Here is a 13,626-nt window from a genome sequence, read left to right on the forward strand (position 1 = left end):
AGAGTGTCAGGATGCTCGGCTCCTAGCACTATCTTGGACGTTTCCATCACTTGCGCCTGCAGCTTCTCGGCTTCATTCCATCGTCCCTGATTCCGGTAGGTCGATGCCAGGTCCGCCATGCTGATCAGAGTGGAGGGATGCTCTTGACCATTTTTCTCCTGATTGATACTTATCAGCCTGTTGTATAGTACCTCTGCTTCGTGGTATCTTCCATCGCTACCAAGGCAATCTGCAATCTTCTCAATTAAATGAAGATATTGTTCCTGTTGTATAATGAATTCATTTTCATACGCAAGTGCCAAAGCATGAGGGAGGTATTCTCGCCAAAGTCCTCTATTATTGTGGTGGTTATCTGGAAAAACTATGTCCATTTGTCCAGCCACTCTATGGACCCAGTGAGAAAACACCCTTTGCTTTCTAAGCCAGTTCCGAGTCGCTATATGCACCAGTCTGTGCATACTTATATCCGTGCCTTGGCTGCTAGTAAATGAGTAGGCATTCAGAAGCCCCAAAGCATCAAGTCTCTGTTTCTTTGTTGATTGGAGAGGAAGAAGAGACTGTGGAATATTTCGCGGATTGATACAGCCTATAAAAGATAGATAGTCTGCTGCTGCTTGACTTTGACGCTGAATCTGCTTGAAGGATATTAACCAGGTGGTGATCACAGGGTTCTGGATATCTTTATAGCGTCCTGGATCCCGAAAGTCTTCGCTGAGCAGTTCCACAGCCTCTTGTTCTTCCTCTTGTAAAAGTGTGGAGTATGCAGACAGACTTAACCGCTTTTTGTTAATGTATGCGGATGCCTGTGCGATTGCCAGTGGAAGGAATGCCAGTTGCTCCAGGAGGGTGGCTGTTATGATATGGTCCTTGAGCAACGCTTTGTTCAATAATAAACTCTCTAGGATATTCCATGCAGTTTCTTTATCCACATCTGGAATAGAAATGATATTAGAAGATGTGAGCTCCACTGCAAGCTCCCCATTACGGGTAGTGAATATAATATGGCCCTGTTCACTCTGAGGGAGAAAGTCCTCAAGGGCGGGAGCAGTATTATTAGTTGTTAACCACATCTCTGTATCGTCCGCGTTATCAAAAATCAGCAGCCATTTCCCGGCACGCTTGGAGCTGAGATATAACTTAATCTGTTCTTTCACCTCTGCTGGCTTTATGTTATGGATTCCGAGTTTCTGCGCAATATTCAGGAACGCCTGCTCAATCATTGAATAGCTGGTACAGGGAACCCAGAAAATAGAGCACTCCTTATCTTGGCTCCGTATGCGGTATACTACCTCTAGGGCTACTTGTGTCTTTCCAACCCCCCCTAACCCGGTGATCGCAATCCTCCTGGGCCCATCTTGCATTGTAAGAAATTCTTCTAACTTCAAAATCTCATCCTCACGACCAACAAATCTTGGATTTTTTTCTAGTGAGACCATCCAGTGCTGCATGCTATTGCGCTTTAGCGAGCCGCACTCTGTTCGGCAAACAGGTATAACTGATAATAAAAGTTTTGTATAGGCAGCTGCTGTCAAAGCTGCATATCCCTGCCACTCTTTCTGCTTATGGGAATCACAATAGTCGCATACCCCCCGGATTACAAGAGTAGGAAGTTCATCCATAAAGCCTGCTGCCTCCATCTCAAAGCATAGTATCCCATACTGTTGAGCTAGACGGTCTCGTGTTTCTGAGTCCTTTATCACCTGATCCCCAGATGCAATCAGCCCGTAATGGATATAAGGCGTCCTGGTGTCACGTGGTTGTCGCTTGATTAATTGTTCCTTATCACATTTTCCACAGGTATCTTCCTTGGTGGCATGATGATAAGAGGAATGAAACAAGAAGTCCATATGCTGTTCTGGGGGCGAAAATCTTTCTCTCATGCCAGGATTCTCTTCCAGGGCTTCTGACACTATTTTGGAAAGAGTATGCTTGCCCTCAGTCATTGTTTTTGCCTCAAGCTGACCCATATGGGTTAAAAAGGCCTGTGGTGGTTTATTCAAGGTGCCTGTTGACTCGAATTGCCCACCTTGAACTGCCTTGCCATAATCATACTGTATCACCCCACTATACTTTCCAACTGGCTTGCTGACCACCACATCGCCTAGTCGAATGTCATTGTTGTTGCCTGGGACCCCGCCTCCAATTCCCACCATCAGTCCATATTGAAGCCGGGGAAACGTTAGACACATGCGAGACACTACAGTCGCGGCAGAAACTGTTCCGTATACACCAGCTGGTAGGCAGGCAATGACAATACAGTGGCCGTTCAATTCGCCAACTTCGTAGGCATTCGGATCGGCGGAGGTCTTAGGCAGAGGGTTGTGGACTTTGTCCAGCATAACACGGGCCGCCGCCACCTCCAGCGACAAGGCGCATATCCACGCAATTGTGTAGTCGTCGTGCGTAAAAGAGTTCATGGTGGGCTCGAGTGAGGAATCAGATCAAATGAGGTAAGTTAAAAAGCTCTAGAGTTTCAAGTTTAATCAAAGAAGACCATATCGATGAAAAGAGAATATAAGCATAGCTCATGAGGCTGAGGGAGGAGGGGTAACAGGTACGTGCTCCTGCAAGGCTGTGCACTCAATGCATAGCCGCCTAGTCATGGGCCTATATTTAATCCAATTGAAGGCAATAGAAATATATATTAAGAGCACAGCTAGACGTTTACCACTCATATTTATTCAGAACTCAATGCTTTGCTTCCTCGGAACTTTTGTGGGGTCAAGAATACTGCGAGTCTTTGATGTAACGACACACAGTGTCAGCCGAGATAAATAGTGGAACGGACATGATGACCAAATTTTAGATAATATCATCGCCGGGCCAGTCTTGCGAAATATTTCTGTCGTTTTTGATACTCGCAGATCGGTCCTGTAGGAATATATATACGTCATGTTCTGTCACTTCCTCGGGTATTTCATGAAGAGCTAGGTCCTGATATTCATGATCCGTGATCCCTGAAAAGCCGAGGCCGATTGGGACTTCAGGTCTGCTAGAAGATCTGAAGGGAACCGCTTTTGTCTTCCGTAGAGGCAGTAATCAGATTATGTTTCAGACATTTTGATCATGTTCACATTCGTCTAGAGCGTCGATCACTCTCACAGCTGTTTGAGGTTTTCGGCTGAGTTGGCCAAGATTGAGCAGGATTTGAAGGAGTAGTTTCTTTAACTGCTCCCTGGGCGATTTTGACGCAATTTTAGGGTCATAATCGTGTGCCTTTTACACGCCAGGCCGCAGCTTAGAACGCCTGAGCATCAGTTGTGTTGTTATTGTCGGGAAAGACCCTTTTCGCGTTTCCTCGGTCCCATTCGCCTCTCTTAAAGAAGCTGGCACCTAGATGGTTAGTATCCTTAAGCGAACTTGCTACAGCCCGAGACATTATGGATTTTCCGGTCTCAGCCATTCCCTTTAACCGGAAAATGCTTTTTGCGACGGCAACATAGCCCATGCTCGTGCTCCGCATCACGGATAACCCTGTCAAAAAGGAAGCATTGTGTCATGCTATCATTGGTCGCCATTTCTGGCTCAGCCGCGGCGCTTGTAGGACCTCCACAACAGCTTCTCACTTCCAGCCTGAACCTTAACACTTCTTCTTCCCAGTTCAAACGACCTTGAACAGTTTTGCCGGTATCAGGATACAGGATATCGAAACAGAATGTCTATAGTGAGCTATTGCGTTCTTCAACTCTGCGTGATGTCATGTATTCTAATTATATAGAAAAGTTATGATAACGGAAAGCCACATTGATATAAAGGGCAACATTGCCCAGCAAGGGGCTACCCAAGTCAATAATATTAATTTTACCCCAGGTAAACTCTATATTAACTAATATAGATTTCCTAAGACTAACGGCCTTTATAGCATACACTACTGAAGATATCAATCGCCTCTGCCTCCGCACTCTGCAATGCCCCGACTCCCTAGTTATTAAACATCGGCTAAAAAAGAATAAGGACAAGTTACTTCCCCAATTAATTAAATAGATCCTTTAACATCTGAAATATAAGAGTTGGCAAGATGGTGATAAACTTTGTCTCCTTTGGATCAAGGGTGGCACTAGCAAAGGAAAGACTATGATATCTATCGGTATTATTGAGAGGCTTTTACTTGCCCAAGACAATTCAACGGCAGTGACATATTTTTTCTGTCAAAATGCCGATTATGAGCTCAATACTCTTGAAGTAATCATCAAAGGCCTGATTCTGTAATGAGTGAATCAGCAAGAAGCGCTTAAAAAGTGCTTGTGAAACTGCTGGAATAGTATAAAGAATTACTTTATTGAAGATATTATGTCATGACGAATGCTCTAGAACCTACCACTACGTCAAAAAGGTAGATCCGCGCAAAATATTTCTGAGTCTTGCTATCATCATGTTGTATATGTCTCGGAATCGGGTCCGTATAGGAGGCATAAGTCATGACAGCGTATATACGTGATTGATTATCAAGGGCGGGGTATGGAGGCGGGGCATGCATCTTGCTCTCCGTAATTTATGTACGAAACGACAAGAAACGATACAGATCCAACAGACATGGATAATTCGGAATTCCCAATATGAACTAGCGTATCTTAGCAATGCCCTGAACCGAACGAGGAACAAAGTGAAAAAGGGCTGGTATCAAGATTAAAAGATATCCCGTGATTGGAGAATGGAAATTAGTTCTAATAGATAGACTACTGATGAAATAGCCCTTCACTGGCTTAAGAATATCTTTATTCCGGCTACTATTAGCCGTACGTCTGGGAAATACTGTCTACTTATTCTTGATGGCCATGGCAGCTATCTCACATCTTAATAGATCAGACATGTAGTGAGAATAATATTATTTCTATCTATATGCCTGCACATTCTTCTTATAAACTGCAGCCTTTAGATATAGGCTGTTTTTAAGCCTCTAAAAGATTCTTATGAAGACTTAATAGTAGAGAAGATGTAGGCAGGCCTGTAAGGGATTAAGACCCGCAACATTCGATAAACTATCATAGCTATCAAACAAGAAGAAAACGCTAAAGAAGAAGAAAGAAAAGAGGAGAAGAGTCAACCAACGGTGAGACAGTAAGGCATGACAAGAAGAAGGGGCCGAAATACACCATGTGACGAATACGGAAACGAGGGCCAACGGCCTGAGTATTCTAACGGGCTTCTGCCTGCTACAAGGCCTTAATTATATTAATACGCCTGACTTAAGGCCTTTCCCCCAGCTCACGCAATTGCTTTTAAAGCAGAAACTATTACATTAGCTTTGTAGATGCTAGTCTAATTCCATTAGATCCAGACAGGGTGTTTAGAGAGTCGAATATTTAACTAAAAACCCTTATACCCCCAGGCAGTCAATTAACTAATTCAGTGCCTAAAACACTCTATATAGCTAGGCAGCTGGAAAAGCAAGCATCTACTGTGAAAAGGCTCCTTCAAGCATGCATGCAGAGCCCACCATCTTCAATAGAAATGTGATTAGACAAGATTATTAAAGGGCATGAACTGGCTTTAAATGAAGCAGTTCTTGCGCGTGAAGAAATACACACTTTATATGCTTCTAATGAATGGCAGCTTCAAAAGCAGAAGCTCTCCAATAAACATCTAGCTACTATAGAGGGTTTTACTATTCAGGTAGGTCTAGAGCAATTCTAGCGCAAGAATAAGGTTTATAAAGTTCAAGATACTACACCTATAGATCTAGCACTGTCTGCAGTGAAAAAGATATTTAACTCAGTTGCGCGAGGGCAATCACTCACTTGTTCCCATCTTGACCGGAAATAACAGGGACGAAGATGGTGCTGTGCCAAGTCCAGGATTTTCGGTTCTCAACTACACCTCTGTGAATTCCAAGATCTTCCGCAGCGTCAATCTCAGCGCTAAATTCGCCGAGTTATACCCCGCGGGTGATTCTGCCCTGTCCGCCGATGAGGCTAGTAACGCTTTCTGTAATGATCAACGGCGTGTGGGTACGCACCTCTGGGCAAACGCCTACTCAGCAGGCTGCGCCAGAAACTCTTCTACCAACACCCCATGTGATGTATTTGTCTATACATGGACTCATGCGCCCCCTGGGCAGAGTCGAGGTGCTTAGCATTCGAGCGAGATACCGTACGCGTTCAATAACCTGTATGGAACGGATTTGCCGTGGACAGATGAAGATTTCAGTATCGCCGAGAGGCTGTCTGACTATTGGGTCAACTTCATCCGTGAGGGAAATCCAAACAACGTTGGACTTCCGCAGTGGCCAGTAAATTCAGAGAAAAATCAAACTGTGATGCGAGTGGGTGACGGATGGGGTCCTGAAGCTGTCGCGGACGAGAGGAATATTGCTTTCATGAAAGAATGGTTTTCCAGATGGCCAGTATACTGAGGAGCGGCAATGAAAGGGCAGATTCCTGTATGGAGAAGTCTCTTTTATTTTTTTCTCAAACTAGGCAAGGCGGGTGGATAAAATCCCTAACACGCAGTAGTTATGTCACCCGTGTGAGTTTAAATCAAAGCTGGCTTAGTGGCCACTTCTTGGTAGCCTTGACGAGCTCCAGAACCTGTGATGCCACACCGCAACAGTAAGTATAGCCCAGTGAGCCAAACCCATAGGCGTGGATTACCCCATTCTCCTTTTCCAAACAGTAACCCCCTTTCCTGCCAGGCCAGAATCCTACAATGTCCTCGATCACGTCCTTGTTCAAATCAAAATCCTTGTACCGTTCTTTTGTAACGAGATTGATACGCTGTAGGATGTCATTCCTTAGCTCAAGATCGACTGCCTCGTCCATATTGCCTTCTTGTGCTATTCCACCGATGATAGTGCCACCACTAAACATTCGTGGAATCTGGTAGGTATAGTGGGAGCCCTGGAACAAGACCATTTCATTTGATTCCCCCTTGACCAGCATGATCTGCCCTCGCACAGGGCGAACATTTCCGTCAGCGGCAATATCGAAGGCTCCAAGTCCAGAGCAGTTGACCATGAGGGAGGTCTTCAGAACCAAACTGGCCTCATCGATGGGTCTTACGTTCTTCTCCACGAAACGGGTCCCCTACTTGTCTAGAAGTTTCTTGATCCACGGCAAGAAGGCCTCTGGGTTCACTGTCATCGACTAATACGAAAACCCCATTCTAGCGCCAGAGGGAAGATCCTCAGAGCTTAGACGACGGTACTTGGGCACGACCTGTTTATACCAGATTGTTGAATCATCACTCCGATCATCATAGTATTCAGTCACATCAACCACCTAGGTTTCTGGAAGTCAGCTATGATCCGTTTTCCTGGAAGACTGAAGCAAGTTAAGGTCGCACGCACCTGAACACCACTGCTTGGATCACTATGTGCCAAAGACCAGAAATAGACAAATGTTGCGGCCTGCAGATTATGGCCTCTGCTGTCAGGGTGAGGCAAAATCCCTGCGCCCGCCCTAGAAGCCACTGGTCAGCTATCGCAATTCGAAATATTATTAAGAATGATGGCTAAGGTGCCAGATATACCAAGGGCTTGCCCATTTCTTCGAGTTGTTCCCTGGAAATTCACGAGCCAGGACTGTTACACTATAACCTGCCTCAGCAAGAACTAATGCGGACATGAGGCCGATATCCATGTCCATGGAGTTCAATGCCGTCAGTATAATAATGGCCGATGTAAGCCTACTCATGCTCATACGAAAAGGGGATTCCAAGCTTATAATCAGCAGTCAAGCAACAGTATCTACCTAACTACACCGCCCGGCTCTTTTCCGGATACAGGGCGAATAACCTTGCAGCTGAACCCGCACCTGAGATGCAGTAGGTAAATCACTGTACGGTACGGTTTAAGTACCTACCAGCAGTGCGAATGTGCCAGTCATGCCACCGATGCAGGAGGACAAGGCATTCTACCCGAAAGAATTGAAGCGTACCATCAGCTTCAGCCATGTCACCATTCCATACACTGCTTCCACGTTACCATAGTTCCCATCTCGTATATGGAGTGAAACACGAGCCGCCAATGATTCGTCTCTCTCATCGGCTCCTACAAACCACAGATGCAAGAAGTCGACGCTTGCCCTCTTCTACCAGGTTGAAGATTGTACATGGACGGAAAGAAAGCGTATGTGAAGGAAGGCGGGGGGATCAGTGAGGGCCAGCGTGCAAAGGAGCGAGATGATTGAAGTCTGGGGGATATTGAACCAGAGTACATTGCAGGCTTGGAGGCCGCAGTGAAAGAGAATGTATTCTTCAATTGTACCGGCATGGGAACTATGGATCTGGTCTGGGAATGCTTTGCTGCCGCTGGTTCCGAGCGATATTTGAGACGGAGATCAATAGCCTTTCCTTTTTTCTTTTCGCTCCACAGACAGGGATCTCCACATCTTAATGCATTGGTCTTGTCTTTGTCGTGCCCGGTTTGACCGAAAGTGCTCCCCTGGACTTCAACTGCTGCAGTGGCTGCCAGATATTGAAGTGGACCGGCCCGGTTATTTCCCGGTCAGTCCCATACTTGAAACTGAAATCTTGTCGGGGCATACTGCCCTCTGGTACCGCCTGCCCCTGAGGTCGAGCTTGCTTAGTCATTATTTAGTAAGCTAGATATAGATAGGCGGCCATGTCGGCCATGTCGGCCATCCAATAATGACAGTTGTCCGTCCCTTTCCACAGATCTCTAGTGGAATATGATATCATGTGAAATACGTAGTGTACTACGTAGTATGTGATGTGACCTAAATACAGTAATTCACCACACAAAATATCTTGGCAATTTAGGGGGTTGCTCCGCCGTGCTATGGGTCAACCAATAATATCGAGAATCCAATGGTTAATTAAAGGTCCAACCCACCCAATCCTTGGCGGTTTGAGCGGGTTGGGGCGGGTTTAACAGTCTACACAATTCTCGTTGCAAGAAGGGCTTCATCCCCTCCATCTCTCGTGTGAATCATCTGTTGCTTCTCGCTCATTAAATCCACAGTCCGCTCTAAATAAAACAAAGTTAGGTCTCTGACACTGGCTATGATGGAGGAAACCACTCACTGCCAAGAATTCTGTTCGCTCGTTCATGAAGTAGTCATCGCTGACGTACTCGTAAGAACTGTCATCAATCTTGAATACAGGCTTGGTCATACTAGTATCCATTCGAAGGAATAAAGGAAGAGTATCTGTCTTAGCTGGTTTCTGGTTAGGATCACCGGTTATGGCAAACCGCGTGAGGTATTTCTGCAAAGCAATAGCTGCAGTTGCGTTTTTCACTTCAGCAGTTGGTCCGTCGTAGTATGTGTATGGTACATCCATGGCGTGGATCGCATAACCGACAGAGAACTTGTAGGCAAAGACGTGCTTTTTCCACGCATTGACAATAGCAAAGGTCGAGCTGAGGAAGTTCTGCTCAGATTGGAAGAGTGTCATCAGCCCAAGCATGTCACTATAAGTGGTCCTGTTGGAAGGTGCTGGGTACAGCTCCAGCAATCGTTCCATTACACCTGTGGTAAGAGGAGTGCCCAAGCCAAATGTGAAGCCTTTTTCAATGTTGGCTTTCGATGTGTCATTCGAGTAAGCCACCTCGTGAACAGCAGGATTGTTGAGCATCCAGCCACCCTATATCATGACTGCTTGTTAGAGAAATGCGCGCCATGCATATAGCAAGGTAACACTGCCCTACCTCATCATCATTATTGCCAACCATGATCTCCACGTCACTGCAGAACTTTCCAGTGCTTAATAGCCAACCAGGATAGTCCGGAACCAGATTTCCATCAATTTGTGGCTGATACATCTCGGTCGAATTGACCAGGAGATTAATATTTGCTTGTATCACCGCCTCGGTTGATGCGTTTCTAAGGCACTCGAGATCAGAACACCCAGCAGCATTGGCGAATGCCAAGAACCTGTTTCATAGAAGTTTAGTAAATGGAAACAGCTAGGGAGCAAGACAAGGGAGCTTGAAAGAACAAGTCTGCATAATAATTACCTGGCTTCGTTATTCGCATGGCCTCTCCAAGGGCAGAATCCATTGCTCTGCAGTATTGCCCGGCGGAAGGGGGGGCAGTCCTTGCCACCATATCCAGTAAGATGATACATAATTGACGCTGCACCTGCTGATTCACCAAAGACAGTGATATCAGCTGGATTGCCTCCAAATGCAGCAATATGGTCTTGTGCCCAGCGAAAAGCCGCTCGTTGATCATGCAGTCCAGCATTAGCAACACCAGCAGTCGCGACTTCTTGGCCAGCTAGAAAACCAAGACCTCCAAGCTAATGAAAATAAATCAAGTTAGGTCTACCTCATGCATTGCTAAAGCCGGGGAATGACATACCCGGTAATTAATTGCCACATAAATGATGGGCTCATCTGCTGCCCACAGCAGGCCGGATGGGTCGCCAGAGGCGGTCTTTGAGCCCGTGATAAACCCGCCTCCATGAATCCTGACCACATGAACATGGTCTGCCAAGAAGCATGAATGTAAATAAGCTTACCAGAGCATAATAGGCGTTTCCCCGTAGTTTGTCTGGTTTCTTGGCACATAAACGTCGAGGAAGAGACAATCTTCTACTCCCCCGGTAAATCCGCCGGGAAAGCCAGTGATGTTCCACCAGTTTGGTGTTACCTGTGTGCATGTCACGTTTGCATTTGGGTCGACGGACGGATCAAGGCTCGAGGAGGCTGAGGCTTTGCCCAACGAAGGTCACGGACGGGAGGTGCAGCATAACGAATGTTGGAATAGAGATAATAGTCACCGGTTTCCTATGTCCCAGTCTGTGTTAGGACTTCGGATATGCCTCCAGTTGATTTGAAAGGGTTGCACTGTATTCGCTGAAGCGAGAACCACTGGAAAACCACGTACATTGTACTGGGATGGACTGTATCGAACGCCGTCAAACTCCAGCTCCGGACCGTCGAAAATGAACGCCAAACAGGAGGTCCAAAAGAGGCAGGAAAGCCACAGGCACCGGAAATCGCGTAGGGCGAACTTCATACTCAAACAATGAAACTTTGGCTGTCAGGCTGCGTGCTGAGAAGTTCTCTGGGACGACCGTCTCTGGACGTCTGGATCCCAGGGCCCTGCTCTCTTATATGTCCGAGGCGGACTTTAGGTCCAGTTTAGATGTTCCGGTCAACGAGCCGCTATGGAAATGACTAGTGCATGACCCACCTGCTTAATGAGAATTTCGCTGCTTGGAGATTTAGGTACATGGTTCAGTTCTTTTTGCTTGTGGTCATGCTACGTCAGTTCCAGGTGCGGACTGGAGTTGAACCAGGAAGACGCTCCCGTCCTTCTTTCAGCGAGTCTTGTTTGCTTCTGGGTATAGGCAGAGTAAACATAGTAGCGTGGCAGACAGCCACTATGGTCTGGGTTCTGGCTCCTGACTCCAGACTGCTTTTGAAAGGTCAGTTCCGCCCAGCTCCTAAGTGTGGGGTCTATCTACCAGAATTGGGTTGTGCACGAAGCTGCCATGGGTTCCGAGTGCCGCTTACTAAACTGACCGCCTGCCAAGAACCCCAGGTTGCAGGTTACAGGTCTCCGTGGTCGGCCCCATCTAGTCTTCGCTGTCACAGGCTATAGCCTGGATCAGGTTTTGCCTTGAAGATAGGGAGCTTAATGGTTCCCTTCCAGTATTACCAACTTCGATCATTGATTTGGTCGTGGCTGGCGGGAAATACAAGCTTCACTGGCAGGAACCACTGAAACAGCGAGAGTGTTTGGCCTGATTGATATTGTACATCAGCGCCGCCGGATTGGGCAGAGCCTTCACTTCACGCTATCATATACATACATCGGCTAGCAATTTTGAAACGTATCGGCCGGAATAAAAATATTATTCTCATGGTCGGTTAATAAGCATCGCCTCGCATCGCAAAAAGAATGGCGCCGTCCGTTACTGGCAAAGCTTTCGTTATTACTGGCACCGCGTCCAGAATGGGGTTGGCTACCGCAACCCCCATTGCTAGCCCGTGGCGCACTCTTGGGATTATGTGACATGAACCGGGACGGACTGTCAAACCTCGTCGACGAGCTCAGTGAAGAAGAAAAGGCCAGGGTGATTACGCGCGCTGTTGGTATCACGAATCGTTCAGCCGTTGCATCTTTCCTGCACTTGACGAAAGCGCACTTTGGTAAAATCGATGGGATTGCGAATTCTGCTGGAACTGCGGGTCACAAACTTGGACACCAGGAAGTTTGGGAGATGGATGAGAAAGAGCAGGATTTCATGATGGGCGTCAATGTTAAAGGCGTCTTCAACGTCCTTAGCGAGGACTTAAGCCAGGATTTCTGCAGGAGTCAGGGAGCATTGTCCATGCAGCGAGTATGGTCGCCGAACGTGGCTTTTCGAAAGGCTCTGTGTTTAGCACCAGTATATACGCGGGGGTGGGTATGGTCAAGAGTGCTGCGCTTGAGGCAGCTAAAAGGGGAATCCGATTTAACATTTTGATGCCGTGAATTCCAACTGGTTCGAGTCTGCGCAACAAAACTGATGTGGTTAAATAGTGGACCCATCGACACTCTCATGCTACGTGCAAACGAAGAAAGTGGTGCTGAAGGAACGGCACCAGCTGTACCGCTGGGCCGACTTGGAGTGGCATCAGAGACTGCGAACGTCGTCACTTTTCTTTTGAGTGATGAGGCTAGTTTCGTTACGGGCGCAACTTGGTCTGTTGATGGATGGGCAAATGCCCAAAATGCCGTTTTGTTGTGTATTTGCACAAGAGGCCCCGGTTTCCCAAGCATTTAATCATACCGGCCCTTGATTCAAGCTCATGAGCCACACGAGAGGATCTTTTAGATCAAAAGGACAGCAGAACGAGTGAAAGATGAACTCTTTTCCTCGGAAAGTTTGAACCTGTCATCGTCGCCACTACCTTCATAACCATCTTTGTCTTCGGGTCTTCATCGCAGGTTTATGGGACCAGAGCAAGCGCTCCAACAGCCATACCACCAGGAACATTTGGAGTACACCAGACTGCAGCTCAAGAGTCATACTGGCAGAAATGCCGGGAGGACACCAGCCTGTCTCCGGAGTTGTTGCTGGTAGGGACGTCGGGAGGAACACCAAAAGGTGTAGCTCTAACAGCCATGCCAAAAGATGTCCGCATCGCATTCACGTCCACCCATACATGCCCGTTCTCAATCTACAGGAGTTCTTCGACTCCATTCGCCAGACTCAGACTTCCAAACCAGTCAGTCTCATTCTGCTGCAAGCAATCCTTTTTGCTGGCTACGCGTTTGTGGAAATGCCATTGCTTGAAAGAACAGGATATCAGACAAGAAGGGATGCTGGGAAAGTGTTTTATGTTAAGGTTAAAGTAAGCAGTTACCAGCCCTTAGCAGTTTTACAAGATGTCAGCTGACAGAAGACAGTATCTCTATGAACTTGACTGGGAACTGGATTCCATCCCAGTCATACAAGCACTCCTACTCATAACCTACTAGTTTGAGTTACCAGAAGACCAGAAAGACTCATGGTATTAGCTAGGAGTATGTCAGCTACTAGCAAATAGAATAGATCTTGAAAGAAATCACAAGAGTATGAGAAGTCTACCAAAATCATGGAGACTTTTACATCGCCTCTGGTGATTATGTATACTACAAAACTATATCATTACCATTACCACACGTAAACTGTTGCATCTCAAGGAGGAGGATATCAATATACCATTGCTCACGCTGGAGGATTTAGAGA

The 13,626-nt window shown here is 46.6% G+C and overlaps 6 protein-coding genes across 6 annotated transcripts in view; 3 read left to right on the plus strand and 3 right to left on the minus strand.

Annotated features, from left to right (window-relative positions):
• The window catches only part of BDW43DRAFT_321109 (uncharacterized protein), a gene marked incomplete at its 5' end in the record, with an annotated part of 3,701 nt that extends 1,284 nt beyond the window's left edge, over positions 1-2,417 (minus strand). The window contains 5 exons of the mRNA XM_032049262.1: positions 30-1,559; positions 1,599-1,875; positions 1,909-2,032; positions 2,066-2,306; positions 2,343-2,417. Coding sequence (XP_031904759.1) covers positions 30-1,559; positions 1,599-1,875; positions 1,909-2,032; positions 2,066-2,306; positions 2,343-2,417 — 2,247 coding nt within the window. The remainder of the gene's footprint in view (positions 1-29; positions 1,560-1,598; positions 1,876-1,908; positions 2,033-2,065; positions 2,307-2,342) is intronic.
• A 1,182-nt stretch (positions 2,418-3,599) lies between these two features.
• Positions 3,600-4,117, plus strand: BDW43DRAFT_150418 (uncharacterized protein). The gene is made up of 3 exons (XM_032038434.1): positions 3,600-3,664; positions 3,724-3,810; positions 3,863-4,117. The coding sequence occupies exons 2-3, from the start codon at positions 3,726-3,728 to the stop codon at positions 3,982-3,984; spliced, it is 207 nt and encodes a 68-aa protein (XP_031904760.1). The 5' UTR covers positions 3,600-3,664; positions 3,724-3,725; the 3' UTR covers positions 3,985-4,117.
• Positions 4,118-6,476: 2,359 nt separating this feature from the next.
• Positions 6,477-7,583, minus strand: BDW43DRAFT_306624 (FAD-dependent oxidoreductase; the record flags this gene model as incomplete). Its single annotated transcript, XM_032046068.1, has 4 exons — positions 6,477-6,993; positions 7,090-7,217; positions 7,286-7,397; positions 7,468-7,583. 4 exons carry the CDS (start codon positions 7,581-7,583, stop codon positions 6,477-6,479), a joined length of 873 nt encoding a protein of 290 aa, XP_031904761.1.
• A 1,078-nt stretch (positions 7,584-8,661) lies between these two features.
• On the minus strand, positions 8,662-10,810 carry BDW43DRAFT_150449 (Alpha/Beta hydrolase protein). The gene is made up of 7 exons (XM_032038435.1): positions 10,791-10,810; positions 10,423-10,690; positions 10,263-10,371; positions 9,917-10,200; positions 9,608-9,833; positions 8,983-9,543; positions 8,662-8,926 (listed from the first exon to the last, which is right to left on the minus strand). The coding sequence occupies exons 2-7, from the start codon at positions 10,428-10,430 to the stop codon at positions 8,909-8,911; spliced, it is 1,206 nt and encodes a 401-aa protein (XP_031904762.1). The 5' UTR covers positions 10,431-10,690; positions 10,791-10,810; the 3' UTR covers positions 8,662-8,908.
• A 1,115-nt stretch (positions 10,811-11,925) lies between these two features.
• On the plus strand, positions 11,926-12,678 carry BDW43DRAFT_306626 (SDR family NAD(P)-dependent oxidoreductase; the record flags this gene model as incomplete). The annotated part of the gene is made up of 2 exons (XM_032046069.1): positions 11,926-12,314; positions 12,435-12,678. 2 exons carry the CDS (start codon positions 11,926-11,928, stop codon positions 12,676-12,678), a joined length of 633 nt encoding a protein of 210 aa, XP_031904763.1.
• A 256-nt stretch (positions 12,679-12,934) lies between these two features.
• Positions 12,935-13,376, plus strand: BDW43DRAFT_306627 (fungal specific transcription factor domain-containing protein; the record flags this gene model as incomplete). The annotated part of the gene is made up of 2 exons (XM_032046070.1): positions 12,935-13,249; positions 13,305-13,376. The coding sequence occupies 2 exons, from the start codon at positions 12,935-12,937 to the stop codon at positions 13,374-13,376; spliced, it is 387 nt and encodes a 128-aa protein (XP_031904764.1).
• Between the last annotated feature and the right edge of the window lie 250 nt (positions 13,377-13,626).

This window comes from Aspergillus alliaceus (genome assembly GCF_009176365.1).
Source record: "Aspergillus alliaceus strain CBS 536.65 unplaced genomic scaffold BDW43scaffold_4, whole genome shotgun sequence".
NCBI classification, from domain to species: Eukaryota; Fungi; Ascomycota; class Eurotiomycetes; order Eurotiales; family Aspergillaceae; genus Aspergillus; species Aspergillus alliaceus.

Excerpts from the sequence above, each read along its gene's own strand:
- BDW43DRAFT_150418 (XM_032038434.1), top strand. The coding sequence starts at position 3,726 with ATGATAACGGAAAGCCACATTGATATAAAGGGCAACATTGCCCAGCAA. Across the intron at positions 3,811-3,862 it reads TAATATTAATTTTACCCCAG|CATACACTACTGAAGATATC; the intron begins GTAAACTCTATA and ends CGGCCTTTATAG.
- BDW43DRAFT_150449 (XM_032038435.1), bottom strand. Across the intron at positions 10,201-10,262 it reads ATGTGGCAATTAATTACCGG|CTTGGAGGTCTTGGTTTTCT; the intron begins GTATGTCATTCC and ends TATTTTCATTAG. Across the intron at positions 9,834-9,916 it reads CATGCGAATAACGAAGCCAG|GTTCTTGGCATTCGCCAATG; the intron begins GTAATTATTATG and ends TCTATGAAACAG.